Source organism: Poecilia latipinna, unplaced genomic scaffold, assembly GCF_001443285.1.
Source record: "Poecilia latipinna isolate Pla-1442-1.1 unplaced genomic scaffold, P_latipinna-1.0 Scaffold114, whole genome shotgun sequence".
NCBI classification, from domain to species: Eukaryota; Metazoa; Chordata; class Actinopteri; order Cyprinodontiformes; family Poeciliidae; genus Poecilia; species Poecilia latipinna.
In genome coordinates this window covers 578,461-606,447 of record NW_015112730.1, presented here as the reverse complement: position 1 = coordinate 606,447, position 27,987 = coordinate 578,461, and the positions used below count along the sequence as shown (strand labels likewise).

General features: G+C 38.0%; 1 protein-coding gene across 1 annotated transcript; it reads left to right on the top strand.

Moving 5' to 3' along the window:
* Positions 1–43: 43 nt before the first annotated feature.
* Positions 44–10,425, top strand: serinc1 (serine incorporator 1). Its single transcript, XM_015028123.1, has 10 exons — positions 44–152; positions 678–839; positions 1,688–1,881; positions 2,065–2,144; positions 3,173–3,310; positions 6,278–6,447; positions 7,630–7,720; positions 8,300–8,441; positions 8,568–8,792; positions 9,536–10,425. The coding sequence occupies exons 1-10, from the start codon at positions 114–116 to the stop codon at positions 9,672–9,674; spliced, it is 1,380 nt and encodes a 459-aa protein (XP_014883609.1). The 5' UTR covers positions 44–113; the 3' UTR covers positions 9,675–10,425.
* The last annotated feature ends 17,562 nt before the right edge of the window (positions 10,426–27,987 follow it).

The window sequence follows — 27,987 nt, the reverse complement described above, 5'->3', positions numbered from 1 at the left end:
TCTTCTGTCGTCCTCAAGAGGGCAGCAGATGAGTGAACGTTCTTTCAGAAGAAGAGGCTGTTGTGCGTTACATCCATCTTCAGAAAAACATCCGCCATCAGCTTGACTGCACCATGGGAGCCGTTCTGGGACTCTGTTCCATGGCTAGCTGGGTGAGAAGCTTTTTGAAATCCAAAAAATACACATCCGAAAGAAATATTTAACTTGTTACAATGATATTCAGTCTCTCCATTATTGTTTATTTTTAAAGAGAACAAACTCGCAGAACAGAAGCCTGACAACAACCATTAACAAGAAAGAAAGGAAAGCAAAACCATTAGGGGAAAAGGCTTTACATCTCTTCCGCCTTTGTGGCTGAACAAACGGTTCTCAACAGAAATCTATTCCAGCGTTGGAGGTTTAGGCCGCAAACTCGCTTTGTTTTGATCGAGTGGTGACGCAGCCTGTAATATTCCGGTGATAAGTGACTGGGTAAAAAGCCTACGCTTAGCTAGCTAAGTGATTCGTTTATTATGTGTACAAGACAGGTGGATGTTATGTTCCACCTGCGCTGTTTAACACATCACCATCTATTTATACACGATAACAAGTAATTTAATAGCCTCACTGTTGCACAACTAGGATCAGAAATACCTCTCCCTTTTTCTGTCCTCAGCTAACCAAGTTTGTTTACGCAGATCCCCTGCCTCTGTGGCAGCGCCCCCTGTCTGTTGTGTCGATGCTGTCCAAGTGGAAATAACTCGACCATGACTCGTCTCATCTACGCCTGCTTCTTGCTGCTGGGAGTGGCTGTTGCCTGCATCATGTTGATGCCTGGCATGGAGGGCCAGCTCAAAAAGGTAATGTGTCACCATAAATAACTGCCTTCAAACTGTTCCTAGCGTATAAAAACATTTGTCAGTGACATATAGTTGGAAAAACAGTTGAATTTTGCTGCTAGAAATGACATTTAGAAAAGATTTAAGAAGGTGGAGTCAAATAGTTATCCCTTGTTTGACAAGTGTTTTATCTGGTTATGTTTTCTTTGAATTTGGATGAGAAATCAGAACCTTTTCGAATGAGTCATACATCAGGTCCGTGAAGGTATTTACAGGAAACCACAGAGAAATTGATGTTGAATCACGAGAGTCTGAGCTTAAATATGTAAGGAGTGTTAAATTGCTTTGCAAAAAATTAATGTTTCATATGAGCCTGTAAAGGAATTTTGAGAGAGGGAATTCTTCTTATTTGTTTTATCTTCAATTTCTTTTTTTCTCAGTGATTGGTTTCTGGTCTCTGATGGCTGTTGGTATTAATTTTTGGTTGTTAAATAATCAGTCACAATAGTGAAGTTTAATTATGGTTTTTTGGTTTTATTGCATAAATATTCTCAGCAGTCCTGCTGCAATAATCTGTCCCACTCAGACATCTTTTGTCCACACAATATGTGGAACATGCAGTAAATATAATCTGCGGCACCATTTATGAGATTTATTATTATTAGTCTTACTATGTATTTTTAATCTGGCAAATATATGCCTAGCCATCTTTTCTGTCACTGTATCTATGTGTCCTTCTCTCATTGTGTCAGACACATTTGGCCAAGTCTCTGGCATTTATCCATGTTTGACATTTTTCCGGACTCTGAGTTTTGCTATGATGCTTTCTGTGGATGTTTACTAAGATTTCTTCTTTTGTATCACTGTAGATTCCAGGATTCTGTGAAGGAGGGATTGGTTCATCTTTATCTGCTTTAGATGGCAAAGTGAACTGTGACGTTCTGGTTGGCTACAAGGCTGTGTATCGGGTTTGCTTTGGAATGGCCATGTTCTTCTTACTGTTCTCTTTGCTTATGATCAAAGTAAAGAGCAGCCAAGACCCCCGAGCAGCACTTCACAATGGGTGAGTCTATATATATAGAAATTCTTCAAATGGGTATCTTCCTTTAATTTACTATTATGATTTTTAGGAGTGGTTTGGAAATGCTTTAACTCCAGCTGCATTTGCTGGAGTTTAACAGTAATCAGCATCAACCTGACTGACTGGTATTTGTCTTCCCTCTCATTTTTTCTTCTTTTGTACCAGATTTTGGTTCTTCAAGTTTGTCGCAGCTCTTGGCATCACTGTTGGTTCGTTTTTTATCTCAGAAGGACCTTTCGCTACTGGTAAGTATTCCTTTCCTTTGGGCATTATTTTTTAACTGTGTAGGTTTTCCTAGTGGACATTAAAAAAATGAAATAATGTTATTTTTGTGATAAATGACTGAATTATCCTCATTCATTCTTTATCTCTGAGAGGTAAAGAACAGCATTGCAGTAAATATTGATTGACATTGTCAGTAATGGAGTTAATAATCAGACACAAAAATGTTTTGGGGTAAAATTTTGGATTTTAGATCGTATTTTTGTTCTGAGTATCTCTACTTGTTCTTCATGCTTCTTCAGCAATGCACTGTAAGGTCCCAACAAGGAATAGTAGGCTTGTAGTCGGCCCACCAGTATTCTAACTCTAACCCACGTCATGATGTAGTCACCAACCCAGAATCACCCAGAATCATAAAGAGTAACAGAAGACGGTGCAGCAAGGGAAATGTAATCTAATGATTCAACTCTGAGACAACAGCAGTGCCAGCATGTCTGTGGGAGCAAATAGCAGACAGTGTGTAGATGATTCTTCAGTGTCCATCTGACCAGCAGAACTTGAGGCACATGAATGTTGAGGATAGAAAACACCACCCGTCCTTTAATGAAGGTGCTGAATACATTAAACAGTCACAATGACAGATCTCAGCCAGAGGGAGGAGACATCCCTGAAAAACATTTCCTCAGGTGAATACTGTAAACTCAGCTTTGGTTCTCCAGTCACATCCAATCTGAAAACAAAACAACAACAACAACAACAACAACAACAAAAACACACATCCTGTGATGTCAGTGAATTCACTTGTATTATGTAAAAAAAGATGCAGGGATCCTTTGTGGTTGGCATGTTTCTTGCAGAAGTGAAATGATCTGAAACCAGTCGTACCAATGTTCCCTGTTTAGAAAAGAAAACAAACTAAAAAACAACAACTAGTCTTTATGTCCATAAGTAGAGGTACCAGTGATTTAAATCAAGGAGAACTGAAGGTGAATTCCCTGTAGTCATCACTAAGTTCACATATAAAGCTTGTTCTCCTTGCTCTGCTCTGCAGTGTGGTTCTACATTGGGATGGCAGGAGCTTTTTGTTTCATCCTCATCCAGCTGGTTTTACTCATTGACTTTGCTCATTCCTGGAACGAGTCCTGGGTGGAGAAGATGGAAGAGGGCAACTCTCGCTGTTGGTATGCAGGTAGGATAACAACCTTAGGAGTTTAAACATACAAAACATGACAGGTGATATATTTTGGTTTTGTCTTACGTGTTAGGGGAAAATTAAAATGTCTACTGGAAAATTACTCTTTAACACTGTTTAACATTAGAGTTTTAAAGGACAAATTCTAATTTGGCTAGAAGGACAGTCAGAGGTCGCGCTAGACTTTTTTGTTCTCTGTCATTTTGGCGGACAGCATTCAAAAAAATCAGTCATGTTCTATTTTTACCCGTCAAATTATCAATCAATCAATCAATCAATCAATCAATCAATCAATCAATCAATCAATCAATCAATCAATCAATCAATCAATCAATCAATCAATCAATCACATTTTATTTGTATAGCACATTTCAGCAGCAAGGCATTTCAAAGTGCTTTACATAAATAAAATAAAAACAGCATGTGACATTGAATAAACAGTGAGAAAGAGAAAGACATTTTGAAAAAGATTAAAAAAGATAAAAACATTAAAACCTGCATCCCTTTTAGGACTTCAGTTAAATGTTGTTTAACTGGGGCTTTAACCCTCTGGGACTTTAGTCAAAAACACCGTTTGACAAGGACTCCAACCTCTAGGTTTTAGTTGAAACGCCATCAACTGGGACTCTAAACCCCGTGGGACTTTAGATAAACGGCATTTAACAAGGATTCTCACACCCCTAGATATAGATTCGTTGAACTGGGACATTTTCCGGGTGGGCTTTACATAGACAGTGTGAAAGAGAAATAAAAATAAGTTAATAACTAGATGAAAAGCAAAGATAAAAACATTAGATTTAAACAGTGAGAAAGAGAAATAAAAAGCTGTAGAACTTTAGTTGAGAAAGCATTAAAACCTGCACCCCTTTGAGGACTTCAGTTAAATCTCATTTAACTGGGGCTCTAACCCTCTGGTTAATATGATTATAATCATATTAACCATGATATGATTATCATATCATGATAATCATATCATGATTATCATGATAATCATGATATGATTAATATGTTAATATGATTTTATGATTATAATCATATTAACATCGGCTATTCAGCCCCATTTTTATTATTTATTTTTATTCACCTAGTTGAACCATGAATTCAGATCCCATCACACATAAAGCAGATGAATGCATCTAACTTTTTCTCCATGACAAAAACCACCGACTGTGGCCCCATTAACTTATAATAAATGAAGTTAAACAACTTCACTTAAATTCAGACCCCAGCACTTTGCCCGCTGGGATCTGAACGCACAGCCTCACAAATTCCTCCTGGTTGCATCGGCAGAGAAATCAGCCCTAGTTCATCAGTCAGTTGGATCTGTCTGATCCAAACCGATCAATTGAAGTTTTTTTTACCTTGTGCCGTCTGGGCCTGCGCTTTTACGAGGATTGTTTTTACATGGTTTCGCTTCTCCGAAACTGACAGATGTTATGTCTGCCGCTCTCCTGGGAACGGGAGGGTAACGTCTTCCAACTCCATTTGTTAAAACTGCAGGCTGAGTTAAGTTTAATTCTTTGCAGCGGCGGAGCCGCGTCCGCATTGGTTATTCAGCAGACTGAGCTTGTTACAGTCTAATTAACTTCTGCATCGTCATTTATTTCCTCAAGATAAACGACCGGCTCCTCTGTTTAGACTATAAATTGATTAACTCAACGTTGCATTCTTTTTAGTTTTCTCTGTTCTGTATGTAATGGAGACTGAAATTAAACGCGCCATTTCAACCAAAGATTTGGAAAGCGCTTCCTAACCAGACGCTCAAAAGCGTCCGGTCCATGACACGCTGTCGGCTCCCGGTGAGAAAGACTCATTTTGTTCAGAGACCATGAGATGATATTCAGAAAGGATTTTTTATTAATTGATTTTAGTTGCTTTTGCGATGAAATCTTTGCGTAAAGTCTATAATGTCTGCCAATGTGCACCTGTCATTGGGGTGAATTATAACCTGTCAAATGACCGACGGGTTTCAGATTTTCCCGTCGTTTAAAAAAATAACCAGTCAAATACGGAAAATATTCCATTAATGTGACCTCTGAGGACAGTAGACCAAAAATTTGATTTTGTTCTAGACTTAGTGCTTAAATGATGTTTCTGATTTTATTATCTCCATTTCTTGAAAACTCTGAATTAATTCTATGGTGTTTAGAAATGAATTGTCTCCTTATGGGTTGAAATAAATGAGGAAAAGGAAATGAATAAAATGTAATACGAATGAAAAAGAAATTTCGATGCACAATTTGTATTGGTTATTGCTTGTTCTGTAGAATGCATAAGTGGACCTTACTTACAAAACCCATATAAATCAAATGCCACAAAAGAATCATTTACTGCAGCACATAAAAACAAATCAAGTTACATTGTGTGATTTAGGTATTGCAAACCTAAAATAACTTGATATTTATTTAATACCTCTGGTAAAAGTAAGATGTGTAACCAGCATTATTATGAACTATGTTATTACTTTCTGAAACAGGTGGAGCATACCCTGTTTAGCAATCTTAAGTTCTAACTCAGTATATGAAATAATACTCACCATGGCGAAGACCAAACCATGTTTGTTATGGAGTTTTTTGGTCCTGATGTTCTGGATCCACCTGCTGACTAAAAACTGTAACACACCTCCAGACTTTAATGGACTTTCTGCTGTTGGTGCTGCAGGCCAGAGTTCCCACCCTGGTCCTTAAGACACACTGCCTGCCTGAGTTAGATGTTTACTTGCTTCAGCTAAGCTGATTTCAAAAATCGCTCTAAACTATTTTGAAAACAATTTGTTAATTTTCTTCCTCGTTCCTGCTATGTGCTACTTTGTGGTGTTCTATCACATAAAATCCTAATTAAATACATTGAAATTTGTGGTAGGTTGAACATTTGAAGAGGTGTGTATACTGTTGTTACGCTGTACATCCTGTTGTGTTTTTGAACAGACTTTATCTAAAATTGACTTTTGCTTTGCTTTTGCAGCTCTACTTTCAGTTACTGCGCTGAACTACCTCCTGTCCCTGGTCTCTTTGGTTCTGTTCTATGTTTACTACACCCATTCTGATGGCTGCACTGAAAATAAGGTCTTCATTAGCATCAACTTGCTGCTGTGCGTCACAGCCTCCGTCATGTCTGTTCTACCACAGATTCAGGTAATAAGCACTTCTTTTTGAAGTTCTCTTGTAAAAAGCAACATCTTGTAATTTAAAGGGGCAGTATTATGTCAAATTGATTTTTTTCAGCTTTACATCATGTTGTAATGCTTTATCCTGTCATCAAAAATATACCTGAGAGCTGTTTTCACAAAAGTCGGATTCAGAAATACAAGATCTGAGATAAAGCCAGTGTTGCCATAGCACCAACAAGTTAATCTTGGCCAGATTTGGGCAGAGTATCCAAAAGTTGTACTCAAATAAGAGAAGCGATAGTTCAGCATATTTTTCATTTTATTTTATTTTTTTACAAAAGTGGAAGTAAAAAGTAACCAGCCAGGTAATTACTCAAGCAAGAGTAAAAAAGTATTTGGTAAAAAGTCTAATCAAGTACTGAGTAATTGATCAAATCATCAACCATTTAAAATTACATCAGTTGGTCTGTCTGAGGTTTAAAAATTACATCAGACAGACCAAAACATAAAGTGCCTGACTTTATATTTTGATCCTGGCTTTATCAGTTTCATGAAGGCCAAAGCTCCTCCGCTGAGCTGCGGTTTCTGAGCTTTAGCTTCACAGACCCTCAGCTCTTTCAGACTAGCCAACAGCAATTAGCAAACACTTGGTGGAACTGCTGAGCTCATTGCATGAGCTACTTCTCAGAGCAATGCTGGTAAAAACATTGTTAAAGGGTTAATAGAGCAGCCATGTTGTGATGACTTCCTGAAGGCAGACTTTAAGAAAGAGCAGGAGTTTTTAAAGAGACGGAAGCCCAATTTCAAGGTGTTAAATTACAAAATCAAGTCATATTTGATAAATAGCATTTTTATAACAACTGAAGGTAACATGATTGTGGTGTGAAATGGCACTTTATGCCTGGAAAATGCATAATGCTATCACTCACGACAGTTTTTTCACAAATATGTAAAAAAAAAATATTTTCTAAAGTTACATACTGGAGCTTTAACAAGTAAACTAAGCGTTTTAATACTATAAATTCAGAATTTATCTCAGAGGTGTTGTATGTGTTTATGTATTCATTCCATTAATTTAGAATATGCGCTTTGTTTTTATTAGATACCAATGAGAAAATTTAGGTCGAGCAATTTGATAAAGATTAAAGTGGTTGTGAACATTTTCAGTTCTCTACTTTCTTCCTAACGCTGCATATTCTTCATAAAGGAGTCCCAGCCCAGATCTGGCCTGCTGCAATCCTCCCTGGTCACTCTGTACACCATGTACTTGACCTGGTCTGCAATGACCAATGAGCCTGGTAAGCAAACATGTCTACAAATTATTAGTTACTCTAATGATGGAGTCCTGTTAACACAGCGCTTAAAAAAGAGAAGAGAAATAAAATATGTTAAAATCACATTAAATTAGCTTCTTATAATTGACTTTCTACTTTACTTAAAAGATTTCTGGAGCAGGACACAGGAAATAGAGTATTCTCACAACAATGAGAGAGAAAAGATTTATGTATTAATGTTTTCACAATCAGATGTTTAGTAAATAGAAATATCTTTGGTAATTCTGTCTTAAAACAAGAAACATTTGTTCTGAATGTGACAAAATGTACCTTTTGTCACACATATGACAAAAGGTACATATGTGTTTTTATTTGATGTATGTAAACATACAGCAGGTATATTATAACTGACAAATTAACTTGTGAGGATGCCTCAATAAATGAAAATGCTTGTTTATGATCCCTCTGTAGTATTCCATCTTTTGTGTCACTCAGTTTTAATATTCAGGAACTTGTGAACTGAAAGTTTGGACATTTTTGATTTGAGTTTGTGTGTGTGTGTGTGTGTGTGTGTGTGTGTGTGTGTGTGTGTGTATTTTGCAGACAGAGATTGTAACCCCAGCCTTCTGGGCATCATTGGGCTTAATAGCACCAGCCCTAAAGGTCAGGACCATGTGGTTACGTGGTGGGATGCTCAAGGGATTGTGGGATTGATTCTTTTCCTCATGTGTGTCCTGTACTCCAGGTGGGAATCTTCTTTATGTCAAAGCTTGTTTTGAACTGACAGAGATGCTCAGATTATTAGTAAATTAGTGGTTGAAAAACGGCTCTTGCACATTGTTAACTTGTTGTGTTTCTGTTTGTCCATTAGTATTCGCAATTCTTCAAATGCCCAGGTGAACAAGTTGACTCTGACCACTGATGAGTCTGCTCTGATCGAGGACGGACCCCAGACAGACAGCTTTGAGGAGGGCAGCGGCCATAACAGAGCTGTGGACAATGAGAAGGATGGGGTCACCTATTCTTACTCCTTTTTCCACTTCATGCTGTTCCTAGCATCACTCTACATCATGATGACGCTCACCAACTGGTACAGGTAGGATTCTGAGGATTATTCTGTTATTTTAAAAAGAATGGTACAGGCAGACATTTTCTGCTTGGTGCTGAAGTCGATGCTTCGCCACACTTCCTGTCATCCTGCACTGCTAAAGGAGCTCAGAGGATTTTTGACAGAAATGTTTGGTAAAGAGTCAGAGCTGTCTCTCTGATCCAGTCAGCCCTGTTTCTATTGGAACAATATACAGTGGAAATCACATATTTACATATTCTGAATAAAAAGACACAAACATGTTTTTTTTTCTCACTGTCTGAAGTTAAATGCAACATTTCTTGTTTTAGTTTAGTTAGAATTACCAAAATAATTTCTGTCTGCTATATGCTAGAAAACTTGGCAAGTTAGTTATTTCTTTGAATTCAGAAGTAAGATAACTACCGTATGACTTCAGTCAAACATTCAGTGTGTGTAAATTCCTGGTTTCATCTGTATGCATAGAGCACATCTTCCATTTAACTCGTATTGTTGTGTGATTTGTTGAAGTTATGTAGACAGTGGAGGAGGCTATTTGAGCACCAACACCCTGTCGTGTGTAGTTTAGAAAGATATAGATGTGAATGTAAATCTCAAAGACATATGCCTTTACACACACACACACACACACACACAAAATGACATTTTATCACGTTGCTTAACTTGTAGCTGAACACTATGAGCAAGTTCCATTTTCCGTATGAAGTGGCTTCATTCCAACCTGTTGGTTGCATGTTTCTCTGTATCTGCAGCCCTGACTCCAAATATGAGACCATGACCAGCAGGTGGCCGTCTGTGTGGGTGAAGATCTCCTCCAGCTGGATCTGCATTGGCCTTTATGTGTGGACTCTGGTGGCTCCTCTGGTCCTGGTCAACAGAGACTTTGACTAAAAAACACACTTCCCTGCTACTCGACTGTAGATTTATGCTTTGCATCTCTTGTTTTTTCTGTCATCAGATATATAAGATCTAACCTTGCACCTGCTTACCGTGACAGAGGCAGATTAGTCCTGGCGTTAGAGAATCTCAGAGTGTTCAGTGTAGTCATTTTTGGCATGTGCAGTCTGGGTGACGAGTGAAGCCTGTGTGCATGCATTCATTTCATCTTCATTCCCAATAAGATGAACCTTTGTGTTCTTGTGACAGGTTGTAGCCTGTTTTTAGTGAACCCTTGCACTGATGCAGTTGTAAATAAGTTTGTTCTGTGGTTTATCCAAAGTGACTAATCGTTAATAAGCATGTTTTCCTTTAAGCAGTGAATGTTTCTTCACTTTTTAGGAGTGTTGTGATGGCTTCAATTGTCTCTAGCTGTCAACCTAATAATAATGGTCTCTGTAGTTTTGGGACATGTGAAAGACTGTTCCACAGAAAGTCAGGCTCAAGCAGAGAGATGTCTGGAACTGGGAACACTGTTCCACTTCATTGCATGAATAGTGCTGTGTTGGTGTTTTCTGTGTTATTTGCAGCTGGCACATACATAAAAGACATTCTTCCTTTTATTGACTCTGATTAGTAATGTCTATTGTGTAAAAATAAGTCTGGTTAAAACCTCTTTGTAGTGTTATTAGATAATAGTTGAGTATTAACTTTGTCATAAAGCTATTACATCCCTTAATTAAAATAAAGTGAGAAAAGAAGTGTGTATTTTGTTTCATGCTTCCATTAAGCTGTACTCTGAATATGTTACAAAGTGACATCAGACTTTTAAAGCGTTTTTCAGGATCCTCAAAGAGGCTCTATAATGAAATCAGTCGTTCCCATTCACACACTGATGATGGCAGGCTGCTGGGTTGTAGCCACATCTGGAGCAGGCTGACAGAGACCAGGCGGCCATATTGCACTATCGGCCCCTCTGACCACCACCAGCAGGTAAGTTGGTAGGAGTGTTTTGCCCAAGGAGATGACAGAGGTGGACAGAGTGGAAATCGAACCGGCGACACATTTAAGCGAACTCCAACCATTGTCACCTAAGTATTAGAGCAGAGATTCTCCACTTGGGTCTTCAGGTTTCAGGTGTTTCCCGTAGGCCACACACCTGCTGTATTTAAATAGGTGATCAAAAGGTTTCTGCTGGTCAGGGAGCTGCAGCAGAGAGAGAGACCTGGAACAGCAAATATGTCCTGAGAACCACTGAGGACCAAGAACCACTTTGCTAGACCAATATTTTCTCAAAGCCAGTTGTGGGATGACGAGAAGAGTTGTTTTTTATGCTGTGATTTTTGTTTTCATTAAGATGAGAGCCCAGTGACCAATATGCGTAGATATACCTGTGCACACATACCTTTGTAAACAAATAAAAATTAGATTTTGTGCATTTAAATTAAACAAACACTCTCTCATGCTCTGGCACACACTCAGCTCTGATGACTCCAACTTTCCTGCTCTCAGCCTGCCTGCAACTGTCACCATGTAAATGAACAAAATCACCAGCCAATCACAGACAAGTCTCTTTAATCCAATCAGATTATTCCTAGGAAGAATGTATTAACTGGAAAGAAAAACAGGTAATCATATCCAGCAAATCAAAATACTGAACCAGAACATTATGAAACAACACAGGCCAAGAAAACATAGTGAAATAAACTCATATTTAATTAAGCATACAATGCTTATTTAGATTATTTAATATGTGGTGTTTACATAATAATGCATTTTTAAGCAGTAATAAAATGTGTGAAAAAATGCTTTTGTTACATTTTCAGGAGTTTTACAATTTCTAAATGGACATGCAAAGCTTTTTAAAAATGCTTTTATTAGTGGGACAGTATAGTGTAAAATCATTAATTCCTCATCATATCTGTAGTATTGCTTTGATGTTTGATCTTAGTTTAACGTTCTGGAATACTGAAGTGTGACAAACATGCAAATAAATAAAAAAAATCCGATAATGGGCCAGCTCTTTTTCACACCACTGTATGGCTTGAGTATCATTCAATTTTTACATTTCAGAAACGTAGTCATAGTTTAATGACCACATGTCAAAACCTTATCGAGACAAAAGCTTCAGTTCAAGCTTTCAGAAATCAGAATGTGGCTAGGTCTATGTTTCAGGTTAATATAGCCATCAGTGCTGAATAAAGCTGACATGTGTTAGGCTAATAAGACTTGAAGGTAATAGTACTTCAAAAGATGTCACCTGCTCGGTTAAAATGGCTGTAATTACAAAGACGCAGGAGGAGATTATGAAAACACAGGAATCAGAAAGCATTAAAGCCGTCCGGGTGCCATATGCAAGATGACTTATTTCACATTGTATGTAACTTAATTTTAATATACTATTAACAATATTATAATCTTACTTTCCAATTTTGCTTGAAAATAAACGGAGCCAAAAGCCATTAAGGAGTTCAAAAAAATCTTATTGGTTTCTTTGGTTGACTACTATTGGCTCTGAATGACTCAGACATTTCTGTTGTATTGCTGTTTCAACCAATATTACCATTTCAAATATTTGTAGAAAATCGTAAAATATTGCTTACTAAGGCCGGTTGCGATACACAATAAACTAAACCTGCTTGATAAATAAAAATTAAGTTGATCATTTCCAGTTGCATGCGTTCTGCATGTTTCTGCATGGGAGGTGATGTTGCTCCCTCTTTTCCTATGGAACTTGCCAGAGGTGAAAGTTACCAATGAAATTCATGCATGGGAAATTTCAAGCTTTTACACATAAACACACAGACTATCAACACAACAAAATTAAGGGAATGTAAGGCAATTTTATTTAAATAGCACATTTTCAGCAACAAGGCAATTCAAAGTGTTTTCCATGAATTAGAAGGAAATACAAAAAAATAAAAATAATATTATAATCTTGTGACTCTCTCAAGTCCTTGTAATTTGTACATGTGAAAGATGCTAACCTCTAACCACACCTACTACTGACTTAGTGAGCTACAGGAATCTGTTGTGAACTTCAGTGTGTTTGAGTTCTGAACACATGCACACACAGCTCACTACCCTCCATGCTTCTCTATCTCTCCTTGAACATATCTTCACTATCCAAATGTACAGCTTCCTTCACTTTTTTGAAAATATTAGGGTTTAGAATAAAAGCTCACATAAAATACACTTACTTCTTCAGATGAATAGAATTACATGTTAGCAAATATGGATGTGGTTCTCTGTATTTAATAGTCACTATGCATCTGCATGTTTGTCCTGCTTGAATTGTGTTAGTGGGGATAGCAAATCTGTTGCTAAGATGGGTCTTTTGCCTCTAAAGTAATGCTGTGTTTATTTCAAGTTCTTTGAGTGTCACTTCCATGGTAATGCCATGGGTACTGGCACCCTAAGCAGGCCTCTTTTGGCTGTTACTGCCTGTAGAAGGGGTTGCTTTTGTCCTGTTTTTTCACTGCTTTAGCCAGAAGAGTTAGGTTAATATAAGAGGAATAAAGTTTGGATAATATGTAGGCTGACATCAATATAAGTTTGTGATGACTAATCTCTCATGTCCAAAAATCGTAAATGGAATCCTCTGTCTGTGTTCCTCTCTCTCTATGTTAATGATTACAAAAAAGTAGTTGTTTTTATTGAAGTTACATGGCGACTTTGCTGCCTTAAATCCCCAGGAAATTAAAACATTTTTAGATGCAACATTTCTGAGTGGATCACTGAAGGGTTCAACGACTTTGTTTGGAATTTTCTGAAATCTCAGAAGTGTATTGCTTCCAGTCAAGTCTGTCTTTGCCAGGATAAAAGTATATATATGACTTTGAGGCAGCCTTAGCAATAACATTAACACTAGTTTTTGAATCAATTACAAATAAGATTGAGTCATACTCTGAATGTTTACAGCAATGTAAAATTTGATATTATCTTTAGGCATTAGATACATTTAAACAGCAGGAACATTTAAATAATCCGTCAACCATGAGAGATAATCTGTTTGTTTCTGCACATAGGAAATTATAGATGTTTGTCATGCATATAACTCTGTAATAAGAAGTACCCTCTCATTTTCTTACTGGGTAGACGTGTGTCTGCTGTGTGCTTTGAATGAGATCATGAAACATTCAGTCCAGCCTCTTGGAGGTCAGGAACTGTGGGGAACACGTGCAAAGACTGAGTATCAAAATCCATTGCTACATAAGCCTTTTAACAAACAAAACAGCAAATCCCTTGATACTCAGTGTATTGCTTCTGTCACCTGAAGAAGATTTCCAGGATTAGAGGACTAATGTCCCAGCAAGATCTAAAGAAACTCATCCATGTGTTTATCTTCTGTCTAAAAAAAGACAGCTGATCCAGAATGCTGCTGCTGGTGTTCTGACTAAAACCAGGAAGATAGAGCACATCCCCCAGGCTCGAGTACTTACACTGAGAAAATAGACTTTAAGATACTGTTAGTTTATAAATCACTGAATGGCTTAAGACCACAATAGATTAAAGATCTGCTGTTGTATCAACCTTCCAGACCTCTCAGGTCTTCTGGTTCTGCTCTGCATCCCCAGAACCAAAACCAAACATGGTGAAACAACATTCAGCTTCTATGCACCACAAATCTGGAAAAAAACATTCAGAAAACTGCAGAAACACCGAGTTCCTTTAAATCTAGACTAAAAACCCACCTTCTTAACATAATCAATGGAACATCAACAGACATATATTATGTGTATTGATGATTTTAACAAGAAAACAAAGTATTTTACTAGATTCACATATGTTGACTGTATGTTTAGTTTAAGATTTTTATGTTTTTATGGTATAAAACACTTTGACTTGGTGCTGAAATGTCATACAAATAAACTTGATTGATTGATTTGATTGATTGATTGATTGATTGATTGATTGATTGATTGATTGATTGGTTGATTGGATGACTGGATTAACTCAAACAACAAACATCCAAAGAATAATACTCTATTTCTTACATTGCTCTTGGAAATATATGAAACAATTGTTTACATGGTATGAAGGGATCTCAGGAGACAAGTATAGCAGTAAATCATCCCTTGCTATTGCATACGACTTTCCTGATTACTGTTTTAATACTGTTTAGAAATGATCTTTCCTGATTACTGTTTTAATACTGTTTAGAAATTATCTTTACTGATTACTGTTTTTTATCTTGTGCTTGTGCTGTTTTTATCTTGTGCTCACTCTGACATCCTGAAGACAGGATGTCAGAGTGAGAATAGTGAGAAACTGTGCATTTCAGAGGAATCCACAGTTGGTACCACATAAAAAACATTGAAATCAATTTGTAATTTACTGGCATGAGGACCACAGGACACTAAGCAGAGCACAATGAAAGGATTCATCAGTGAACTATGAAAGCAAAAGAGCTATGAAGGTGGGATCAGCTAAATGGAGACCAGATGAAACTAATCAGAGGAATGCACAGTTGGTACTAAGGAGAGGTGAATAGCTAACACTGAGACAGCAGTAATAACTAAATAAAACACCAGAAAGATGTTAATGACCAAAAGCTGAAACCTAACACTATCATAAAACTCTAAGAAAAACCACAGAGAACAGAACCCAAAACCAAAAAATCAACACAAAGCACCAGGAATAGAAAGACTTTAGATCTGCAGGGCATTCTGAGAAATCTGTTGACTTAGCCTGAAAATGTGAATAACCACATCTTACAGGTTGTGTTGCCAGATCTTGTGAGAAAAACAAGCAACCAGCTCTATGAAAACAAGCCCCCAAAAAGCCAAACTGGTGACCACACAAATCCAAAAGAATTTAAAGTGGTTTACAGTGCATACCTGCATATAACACTACACCACTGCTAACTACTTAGAGTTTTTGCTTTATTGTGGGGAACTGGGAGATAGTCATTTTTTTGGAAAGAAAGTCAAGTCCAAATGAACAACTTCATGTTCAAAAACAAACCCAAAACCCACAACCTGCTGGTTTCACAGCTAACCAAATGTTCAATGGTTGCTGGAAAAGATCAAGTGTTTTATTGTTAACTGGAAACCATTTACTGCATTCTTGTTGGTTGTGCAGGAGGCTCTTCTTCTGCTTTTCAGAGATGTAGTGTTATGTGACTGCGTTGAGTTGGAGGGTTGGGCGGTTGGCCAGCAGTGGCCGAAATACAGCATGTGATATTATGCTCAGATGGTTTATTTTGAAGGTCTGTATATGATTTAAGTTTGTGTTGATTTGTATATTTTATGCAGGTACAACATTTCTACGAAGCATTTTAGTGTGTCTACTTGTATTTTAACAAGTAGTATATTCTAGTGGTTTTAGGGAATAAAACCACCAGAATTTTTTCAATGACAGAATTTTTGAATCACAAAAAGAGACTTTTTGTGATTCATATGTATTTTTTCAAATGCTAGTCAACTTAAACTTATATGTGTAGCATTATTCAGCAACAAGGCTGTTCAACATGGTTTGATTTTTTTCTGGTGTACTTGGAAGTAAATGGGATTCTGTGTTGCGATCTGGTTATGCTGAACGGTGATGTTCTCAGAGTGCAACTTTGTACGCAAACAATAATATGCAGTTTGTGCTATGATAACTCAAACACGCTTAATATCCGTGTCGGCTTTTGCAGCTTTATAAAGTGTACCAGTCAGTCACACACAACTCTTTTCATCCAGACAACCAATCACATCCAGCAAATCAAAATATTGCACCAAGAAGCAGATGCTACTAAACAAAGAAAACTTAGCATAAGAAATACTTGTATTTTGTGCTCCAAGTATATGTAGTTAAGCATAGGAATACTTATCATTATCCATGTTAGGTAATTTTTCTTTTAATTTATTTCTTAGCCCAGCTATAAGAATGGATAAGTTTTTAAAACAATGTTTCCAATGAACTAGGTTCTTGGAATTTAGCTTTATTTTACCCAAAAATATTTCACAAAGTGATGATGTACAGTTAGGTAATAAGTATCGTTTTGTTTTAATATATTGACAGTTACTAAGTTTTTATGGAAAGTCTTCAGCTTTAAATGCAGTTAAGTTTGGATTTGGTTTTAAAAAAAAGTTTGCTAAATACAACCAACAGTGCTGCTAATTGTTCACAGTGGTTTTCAAAGGCATTGCCATTTCAAATTTATTTTCACAAACATGTTTAACTTTTTCTGCGACAGACTGGCGACCTGTCCAGGGTGACCCCGCCTCTCGCCCGGAACGTTAGCTGGAGATAGGCACCAGCACCCCTCCCGACCCCACTGAGGGACAAGGGTGTTCAGAAAATGGATGGATGGATGGATGTTTAACTTTTTTTTTTTGAAAATGTCACTGAAGTAGTAATTTTTCAATTCCATCAAATTTATTAACAGCAGAAAGCTAATAAAAGTGCATCATAATCTTAGAATATTTTCATGATCTAATTTTGAGAACCATAATATTTTAGTCTAAGTGAAGAAATGAGGCAATTCTCACCAGACACCTTAATCCAGTACATTTGCAATGCTATGTTTTGAACTTAACTTGCATGTTTTGCACTTTTCAGTAAACCATAGGGAAGACATAAACAGAGAATAGAAAAGTGCATGATTGTGCTTAGCATCAGAGAAGAGTCAGAAGTAGTTTGAGAGCATGTTTTAATTTAGAGAAAGAGGAAAATGAGCTTTTCATTGAAGGTTTGGCACACATTCATTAAAGTGGGTCTTAGAATAGCTAGTATGGAAGCTCGCCTTTTCAATGTGCTTTTCACGTTTTCCCTGGCCCCTCCAAAACAAAAGTCCCACAGTGCTTTTGTTGTTGGTTATTGCACAATCTTTGTAGGAGAAGATGTGTTTTCACATTATGTGCAAAAAAGAAAGACCTGTGTTAACTTCCTAGTGGCACAGATACAGTCAGGAAATTCCCTATTTTACTGATTTTTTGGGGAAAAAAGTCAAGTTATTTAAATAAAAAGAACTACAAGTGCCTTTGTGCTGAATTGAGTTGGTACTCTCAAAACTGTACACACCCCTGCAAATTTTCTGATTTTTTTGACTTGAAGACCACAAGAAACAAGAAGATATGATGAACAAAAAGCTGCTATAATCTGGCTGCATAAATTAACACTTTTTGAATCACTTAATTTCAGTCTTTAGTTTCAGTCAGTAGTGGTAATATTTGTCCTCTGTATTGCACTAATATTTAACACATCTGTCTGACTGTGAGGATGTCTCTTGTTCTCTGGCGTCTCCACATGACCCCTGAGATGTTCTAGTAGAGTTCGTCCTGGACTCTAGCTAGATCAGAGATCTGCAACCTGAGGGTGCAAAGCCACCTGTGGCTCTGGAGCCAAAGATGGGTCTGATCAGCATGACCCCACTGTGAGAGCGAGGTGTATGTGTGTGTCTTAAGACAACAATGGGTCATAAAGTAGGGCATGTAGCCTAGCCTTTAGAGCTAACAAAGGGACACAGAACAATTTTTGGTAGTATGTAACTTTTGTGACATCAGCAGTGAGCGCAATGATACGATCTGGTTAGTTGGTTTTAGGAAAAACAACTCTGCTCACTGTTCTTGTAATAGTGCCAAATTAAGCTTGTATTCACTGAACAGATAATTTTATTATTAATCACAATTATAAATAGCTAAGTGAAACATCCATCCATTTTCTTTACACCCTTTTCCCTTAGTGGGGTCAGGAGGGGTGCTGGTGCCTATCTCCAGCTAACGTTCCGGGCGAGAGGCCGGGTCACCCTGGACAGGTCGCCAGTCTGACGCAGGGCAACACAGAGACACACAACCATGCACACACACACTCACACCTAGAGCCAATTTGGAGAGGCCAATTAACCTGACAGTCATGTTTTTGGACTGTGGGAGGAAACCGGAGTACCCGGAGAAAACCCACGCATGCAAAAAGACCAGGGCTGGGAATTGAACCCAGAACCTTCTTGCTGCAAGGCAACAGCTCTACCAACTGCTGCGCCACTGTGCAGCCCCCCTAAGTGAAACATTTTTGTCAATTTGTGTTACACAACAAGTAGTTAGACCATGTAAAAAAATTGAAAGCACAAACTGTTGTTGGATAAGTGTTCAGCAAGTGTTCAAAATGACATGTGTCAGGTAAAACCCCCAATAACAATATTCTGAAATGATTTAGCTCAATTCAAATAATATTTTAATCCAAATGAGAGAGGTGGTTCATGCCTGTTTCTAATCTGAAAGGCCTGCATGTAAACGCCGACCCTGATCGTATCCTGACTGAAATGACTGTGTAGGTGTACCTCATGTCATTCTAACAAATTTACTCCTTCTGCAGCAGCTGCTGTGTCAGGGAAGCAAACCTAAGGAAGTCAGTAAAGTCTTTACTGTCATTAGATCTCAGTGCGTGTTGGGTCCATTCTGGGCGCTCAGAAGACAGAACAAACACATCACTGCCGTAGTTTGTTTTTATGTTCAGTCACAACATTTTACAACTCTGTGCATGTCAGTGCTTCTATTATGAATGAAACCTGGTGCATGTAAATTACCATTGCTGAATGGCAACTCAGCCAACGACTGATTGGCTGAACTTAGTGTTGGAGTACAGGACGTTGGGGCAGCTAGGCATTTTGGTAACAATTAGTCTTTTGGTGTGCTACAGCTTGTAGCAGGCATATATCAACATTGTTCCAAAATTAGAAATATCCCACTGCAAAACCGGCACTATATGCTGCCCTTGACATTCAAAAATGATATAGCATGAATGCAGAAATGTTGTAGAAATGCAGCAAACAATTGTTAGGCCCTGTACACATGGTGTAGTACAAAGTGATCATTTCTAATCACTGAAGAACAGAATCCATGTGGATGACTGACAAAAACCTTTTGAAAATTCACTTTAAACCAGTGGTGCCCAAAGTGGGTCCTGGAGGGTCGGCATCCTGCATGTTTTAGTTCTCTCCCTGGTTTAGCGCACCTGGATCTAATGATGGCTTATTAGAAGGTCTAAGAAGAACATTGACAAGCTGAAAAGGTTGTTTTACCACCAGGGAGAGAACTAAAACGTGCAGGATGTCGGCCCTCAACAATATTCTTTTAATTCTTATATAAAAACCTGATGGAGAGAACAAGCGTGAGTAAAAACTGTATTTCATACAATTTTTGGAAATCTGTTTTCATAATGACTTATTTAGCTTATTTTAGGATTTACCTGTACTTATACAGATTACAGAGCTGCTCTGAAGCTGATTTCTCACCCGTTTGTTTTTGTCACACCTTTGTGCAACAGGAGGTGTTTTGACAGTGTTAAAAAGAATGTGCTGATAGCCCCTTGCTCTAAAGCCTTGGTCCAGAAACGGCCACATTCCTTGTGGTCACTGACCAATGGAGGCAAAATGTAATTAGCACCTATTAGTGAAGGCCTGGGGGCAATCTTTTAGACTCAAAGGCCAGCTCAAGCCCTGAGTCAGAAACAAAACACACCCAGCTGGTCCCTTACTGTGCACACAAAATTAATCCCACAGTAATGTGGCAGTACAAGAGTATGACATTTATTTGATGCTCCATATTCCTACTGTAGTTAGGGAAACCAAAAGTTGCCAACACTATTTTGGGAATTCAACCCAAGAATCAGCATCACTGGTGCACAAGTTTGTTTCACTATTAATCACAATGCAAATGTTCAATTTCTAGTTTTAAAAAACAAAACACAAACACAACTTTTAAGAATGACGAAACTTAACGGTATATATAGAGGGATTAGAAGTGTACAAGACTGAGGCTTACCAGCCTGTTATTTGTAATATTTTAACAGTTTGTGTGCATGGTCGAGAATGAAGGGCCTCAAATCAGTGAATGTTGGAAGGCAGGTCTAGATAGAGGTGAGAATGACCACGCCTCCTCTGTGCCAGCTCCTGGACTCCCAAACTAACTCCTGGCTGAAGACAGATCATGGCTTCTAGAAGTGAAGATACGTGTTCAACGTGGTTTTTAATACTCAATAGTGTGACATTTTGTATTATATTTTTACTTTGCTCAACTGTCTCTTGTGTCTTATTCTGTTTCATTCCTTGTGTTTTACATGTTTTATCTTATTTGACCCATAGTAAAACACTTTGGTTAACCTAATGGTTATTGTCAAGGGCTATGCAAACAAAGTTATTATTATTCATTCCTGAATATTAGAATGTTAAACTCTCTTCAAAATATGGAGAACACTGAAGAGAGACAAATATATGCGTGCATAGTTTTATATAATTAGACTAGTCACTGCATCTTCCTCAGCACATAAAACACAGTTGTAAAAAGGCATGCACACATTCACACACACTTCCCCCACTCCCCACACAGACACACGCACACACACACACACACACACACACACACACACACACACACACACATGAACCTCGTGTTCCTGTATCACATCCGCATTTTCAGGAAATCATTTTAACGGTGGCTTTTAACGATCAGAAATTGTACTCAATTGTTTTAAATTGACATGTCTGAACAAGATGGTTTTGTCCTTGTTTTTATGGATTACATATTTTTAAAATAACTAGAAAAATAAATTTTATGTCAGGAGTGTGGTGAGTAAAGTTTGGGACTGTCCTGAAAGAGTGCAATCATTTTTGGGGGATTGGACTCTTTTGAAGCCAGAACCATTATGACTTTCCAAGAAGAAATCAGAAGTAAACAAGAACAATAAATATACTTAAACTAAAAATGTAAGCATGACGAGTTCCCACAGAGCTGCATTAAAAAACCAAGTCATAAAACAAGTAATTAACAAAAAAGGCTGACTTTAAAGTAATCGACTGTTTAAATTTTTGATGTTCTGCAATAAAAATGTTTGATTTTATCAGATGTTAGTGATTGACTCCTTTTAATTTGGATTCAATCTAGGAAACTGGCTAGTTGTATAAGTGAAGGGTCCAGTGTCTACAATTTGTAAATGCTTGCATAAGTAATCACTTCAACAACTTAAATTATTACACATCTGTAATGTAACATGTACAGTCAACCTTCTGGCCAACAACGTTTCTTCCCTAGAGATCGGCACATCCCGATAAGTCAAGTTACTCATCTCCTATATGGCAACAAACAATTCTGGGAAGCAGCTGAGCAGCGGCAGGAAGGATGAGAAGGTCAAACATTCTTCCTCTGGTTATTTGCACACAGTGTCTTTGTGGGAAGATTTAGGAAAGCTCCACACCGGAAAAAAAAACAAAAAAAAAAAAAAAAAACAGAAAGAGAGGGGTGCGGCCAACGTCAGCTTCCCTCCTGTGAAAGAGCTGAAGAAAACTGATGTTGTCTTACTCTGCTTCTCTGGAGCAACTCACTCCCTCAATTAGTGACTTTCATACACATGAGCATGTATACATGTATCTTACTAGGAATACATTTCTGATGAAAAAACTCATCAAGTGAAGAAAGCAGTTCCCATGCATTTCTTTTCATCTTTAAAGGGTGGGAGCTGCTGTTTTCCTTTAATATACTGTATCCTCAGATGGCTGGATGCCAGGAGTCACTACACTTGAACAGAACTAGTAGAAGATCTGTTAGTGGAAAACTACCAGATGCTGGCAGGGAAAGCATTCATGGAACGACATAACCAAGTGGTGGGCATAGTGTACAGGAACATCTGTGCAGAATATGGACTGGAAGCCCCGAGGTCAAAATGGGGGACACCCCCAAAGGTGGTGGAGAATGACCGAGCTAATATCCTGTGGGACTTCCAGATCCAGACAAGATGGTAATGGCGAACCAACCGGACATTGTGGTGGTGGACAAAGAACCGAGGAAAGCCGTTGTGGTGGATGTAGCAATACCAAGAGACCACAACATCAGGAAAAAGGAGCATGAGAAACTGGAGAAATACCAGGGCCTCAGAGAGGAACTGGAAAAGACCTGGAAGGTGAAGACCACAGTGGTGCCTGTGGTCATCGGGGCCCTTGGGGCAGTCACCCCCAAACTGGAGCAGTGGCTAAAACAGATCCCAGGAACAACATGAGACATCTCAGTCCAGAAATGTGCAGTTCTAGGCACAGCCAAGAACCCTCAAGCTCACAGGCCTCTGGTAGAGGACCTGAGCTCAGAGGATGAAAGAGACCACCTGCGGAGGGTGAGAAGGGAATTTATATGTATATATATATATATATATATATATATATATATATATATATATATAGAGAGAGAGAGAGAGAGAGAGCTTTTATGATTTGATCGTTAGTTTGAAAGTAATCAATGACTAGAGGGAACCTGCATGGTCCACTGAACAACTGCAAAGCGGGAAAGTACCGTTAGACACCAGTGAATGCTGCCTATGTGAGTGAATGAGAGTGCTTCTGAAGTATCTGTCAAACATCAGCCTGATACCTGTGTAATTTCTCCTGCAAGATGTATCATTTTCTATGCAAGTTATAATCTCTCTTTACCCGACAAGACCTGCTGCTGGTCTAATGTCTCCTCACTGACTTTGCTCTTTTTATTGTGACAATATTTGAAATATGTGAAAGCAACACTGAGTAAATATGCAAAAAAAAAGAGAGACAGATGATTGGGTTTATTTTTATCATTAAATAACCAACAGGGGGTGGAACATAGACAGAGGTAGGTAGAGTAGCCAAGCATTGTACTCAAAAGTATGACTACATCAACATTTTTACTGAAGTAAAAACTAAAAAGTAGCTTTTTCATTTAAGTGAGAGTGAAAAAGTATTAGGTAAAAAGACTACTGAAGAACTGAGTAACTGATCATACAATCAGATTTATTTTTGAATTATGTCAAACAGGTAAAATTCTGGCATTTTAAAGACTAAAATAATAATAAAAAACTTGCCAATAAACAAAATAACATTTAGGCAGAAGAAACTCTGGAAATACTAGTTCCAGTGGCAGCATTAAACTTTACATAAAGTATTACAGTAGATAATGTATGTATTAAAACAGGGTGATGTACTTCCAGTGGTAATTTGTGGTGCTTAGTGTTTCTTATTGATCTCCAAATGACCAGGCAGGTTAAGCAGATAGAAAATAACATCATAAACATAAAGCTGGTGCAGAAACAACATATCTGTGTGTGTGTCTGCGTCTCACACATTTTGGGTTAAAATATGTTTGTTCTTTTTTCATTGAAGTTAATTGAATTGAATAGAGTATCCAGAAGCTGCACTCAAAGTATCTTTAGTTGATAATAAGCAAGTAAAAGTAAAAACCACAGTGCAGTAAAACTACTCCTAAAAGTATGTTTTTCTAGAAAGTTACTCAAGTAAATGTGACAGAGTACATCTAGGTATAGAGCAGGAGTGTCAAACTCCAGTCCTCCACTGTCCTGCAGTTTTTAGATGCGCCACAGGTACAAAACACTGAAATGAAATGGCTTAATTTCCTCCTTGTGTAGATCAGTTCTCCAGAGCCTTGCTAATGACCTAATTATTCTATTCAGGGGGTGCAGCAGAGGCACAACTAAAAGTTGCAGGACAGCATCCCTTCAGGACAGTATAGAGCATAGGTGACAGCATTAGTAGTGGTGTCATAAGCTTAGTGTGGTAACTGGGACTGATTAGTCATTTAGTTAACATTATATGGGTGCATCATCAATTATTCTGAAGCTTTTAAACAGGATGAGTTATTCATATCAATCCTGTCATGATACACATGCAACTTTTGCACTGATTGACTGAACAAGACTCTTCTTAGTGTCCATTATATTTAAGCAACAGCTGCTTTTGTGGGATCAAACAGCATGGAGTCAGTGCTCAGTGGAAACTGCACTGTTATTCCATTCAGAGTAAAAGGATCCACCCTTATGTTATTGTTGTCATATCAGTGGCTCCACTATAAGTGGGAAAGAGGGAGGTAACAGCTTTTGCAGAGCACAGATGGCTGTCTTTCAATAAACAATCTCTGATCTTTGTTGGCTGTTTGGTCAGATGTGGGTAAGTCAAACAAATAGAAGGGAGAGTCAATCAAATCCAGATTTCTCCTGTTAGTGAGAGCAACAAAAAATGTTTTTGCTTTTAAATTGAGGTAATGACCAGACACAAAAGTGCCATCAGGCAACATTCAATTAAATTATGGATTCGAAGTGATGACAATGAGCTGCAATTCATACACTATTTTGGATAGTATTGTGAATTGCTTGCTTTGCTTTTGCAGCAAAAAGTTTTGACAGATTGTTTTACAAGATCCTAATAAAATTTGTGTATTTGGGTGCAGCAGTGGCACAGGGGTAGAGGGAGCAATCTCTATGCAGAGGCCCGGCTGTCACAGGTTCCAGTCCTGGACAGTCCTCACCTTCACCACATCCTCCTCCTCTTTCATGACCCACTTTCCTGTCTGACCTCTGATAAATAAAGTTCACTAGAGCTGGAGAAAACCTTAAAACAATACTTTGTTCTGTCGCACCACAGAACAAAGTATTGGTAAAGGTTGGTGATGTTAAGAATACACATGTTATTTTGAAATTTTTATTTGGAAATACAGCTTGTGGAACATTGGAATAACTAACTCCTGCTACCAGTGTGTGACCGATCTTCTCTATGAACCTCCTTCTCTTACTTTGATGACACAACTGTGAAAGTTTGGATTTATTACAACAAATATGCTAAGAACATTTTAGAAAATGAAAAATGCTCTTTGTTCTAAGTATAAATTCATGCTGTTTGGTTAAAGTCATATTCTGTTTTTGATGTTAAAGTATTTATCAATGAAACCAAAGGCAGATGTAAAGGGTGATCAGTATGTTGGTTTCCACAAGAAAACAAATACAAAGAATTTAATTGGACAATAACCCTCATTATAGAAGATCTTTATCAGATAAAGCTGTTAGAACCTTTAAAGAATCTGTTCCATGTTTAATTTCCTCTGAATCTCAGAGAAACAGATGGAGGGAGAAATTTAAGTTCTAGTCCTTCTGAAATTGATGTTTTTGTTCATAGTTTTACTTCCTCATTGCGTGTTAGACAGTGTGGTCACCTTAATAAAGAATGTAATTATCCATAGGAGGTTGGCTCCAAATTCAGATCTGTGTGCTTTGAAGCAGAACGATAGGAAATTTGAGAGACACTGTCACTTAAAAAAAGGAAAGATTTTGGCACAACTTCAGGTTCTCTTTCATCTTACTTCTCTGACTAAAGTTATTTCTCTTATTTAAGTTTGCAAACAAGCCACAAGACGGTCATGACAAGTTAACAGATTTATGTTGTACATGTCTTTGGTGCTGTTTGGAAACACTGGGAAATGGAAGAGATTCTGCTGCACAAGATGCAGCCATCCCCCCACCCCTGCTTCCCATCTTGAACTTACTCTCGTACCACACTCAAGCCTCATGCTGATTTGTGTTCCTTACAGTCTTTTGTTTCCACAGGTGAGAAGTGTCTGTGTCAGATTGCAGGCGCAGGCCTCTCCCACGGTGTGGAGAGGCCCTGATGACACAACGTATTTGTTTAACCATTTCTTTACATATTTTATGAAATCAACACACATTGGCAGTTTTGCAGAAAATACTGTAAATCATGCATGGCTTGTGCCACACACAATGTGGTAAGAAGGCTTGTAAAGGACCAGGCCCCTCTCCTGCTCTGCTGTTTGTGACAATGCAATGTTACACTTTTGTCCAACGCCTCCACTGTTTCTTTATGAAGCTTAGCAGGTGTTCAGCTCTCATCAAGAGGATGATAAGAGGAATCAGTTGCCAGTCATTCGGACCCCAAGTGTTAACCTCTTGATCATTTCCCTCCTTGTGTGCTCTTTAAACGTTACCACGGTCGACATCCTGGATCAGATCCTTTGCAACTCACCAGCTCCAAACCGTCGCCTTCAAACTCTCTGTGAAGACTCTGGGTTTCCTCTACATCACAAGGCCTCCACCTTCAGCCTCCACCTAACCTATCTGCCCTCCAACTAACTCATTGCTCCTCAGCTTCACTTTCTCCAGTCCAATGTCTCGGTTCCCACTTGTCTGTCCTCGGCAGATCTTTGTAGGTAAGATCCATATTCTTCTTCATCTCAAAATCAGTCAGTATGAGTCTCACCTGTTCTTGCTCATCTTCCAGTGTTCCCAATTTCCCGTGCCTCCTGCACCACCCAAGACCAATCATTCATTTATTTACATCATTGTAAATAAGCATCTTAACACTCTGTGGTCTCCTGAGAGTGTCTGTATGTGGCCCAGGCAGCTACCTAAAACCATGACACAGCTGTAGTGCTTTAATTCCTCGTAAAGAGTTACGGACAACCCAAATTCATTAGATCCACTCATGTACATCTGTGCAATCAAGAGTTGCCTAATATAGTGGATTCCTCCATCTTTGTTTTCTCCGTTATATGGGAAAATGGAATGTGGCACAATAGTTAATTGTCAAGTGCACTGTTATGATTAAGGTAGTAGTTTAATTTGCACTGCCCTATTGTCCTAAGACCAGAATAAAAAAAGCCACTTGACTATCTCTGACTAATTTGTAGGTCTGCTACAGCGTTAACTAACCCATTCTGTAGGTTATGGGGAAGTGTTGTTATATCTTCACCCTCAATGCCATATACCAGCACAGGGTAAAGCATCACCATAAGATTAAAATACATGGATTAAAATGTATGTAATTACTTAACTGAAATTCACACATTGAAGTTTGGTCATAATAATATGCTTATTACTTGTTTGCCATTGTTGACATGTAAACAAGGTCTAATTTGTGGTATTTGAACTCCACTCTACCAGGACCTCCAATGAATTTGCTAACTTACTGAGAAAATCTGAAAATTAGAGTTTTTGAAAATTAGAGTTTGTCTGTACGTCAACACATTACTGTTAACTGTCAGTGTTGTGGCCAATCAAATCATTTTGAGAGAAAAAGACACAATTCTAAAAACTCAACTACAAAACATTAGATCCACCACCTGTTGTCAATGTGTTCCCCACAGCTTTCACTCAGGAACTTTTGCAGCATCTGATTTTATTCAAATAATAATCTCATCCTTTTTATCATGTGTTTTCCCACAAGCCTCAAGCTACCAAACTACTGTCCAGTGGTTTGACAACTGCAGTTAAAAACCTTAACAATGACCAGCATGTCTATGCATTGAGTTGTCGTTTAAAGGAAGGACTCATTTTTCTGCAGACACTCATGAAAAGGACTTTTTGCATGAGCCTTTCCTTAGATCACATTTGGCAATTTGTTATCTAATATTGATGTCACCATTACTGACTGTTAAATAGGAAATGTCATCCAGTGAAGATTTTTATTTTCCATCATATTTAGGTGATTAATGTTATCAGACATGATAAAGATACACATTAAAATAAGAGGAATGTTATTGGTCATATAACTGACGGATGCAGGATTTCACTGTATTCAACTTTTGGA

Bases quoted from the DNA above. Each gene is read 5' to 3' on its own strand.
- serinc1 (XM_015028123.1), top strand. From the start codon at position 114: ATGGGAGCCGTTCTGGGACTCTGTTCCATGGCTAGCTGG. The intron at 3,311-6,277 runs GTAGGATAACAA...TTGCTTTTGCAG, and splicing joins CTCTCGCTGTTGGTATGCAG to CTCTACTTTCAGTTACTGCG. The intron at 8,442-8,567 runs GTGGGAATCTTC...TTTGTCCATTAG, and splicing joins ATGTGTGTCCTGTACTCCAG to TATTCGCAATTCTTCAAATG.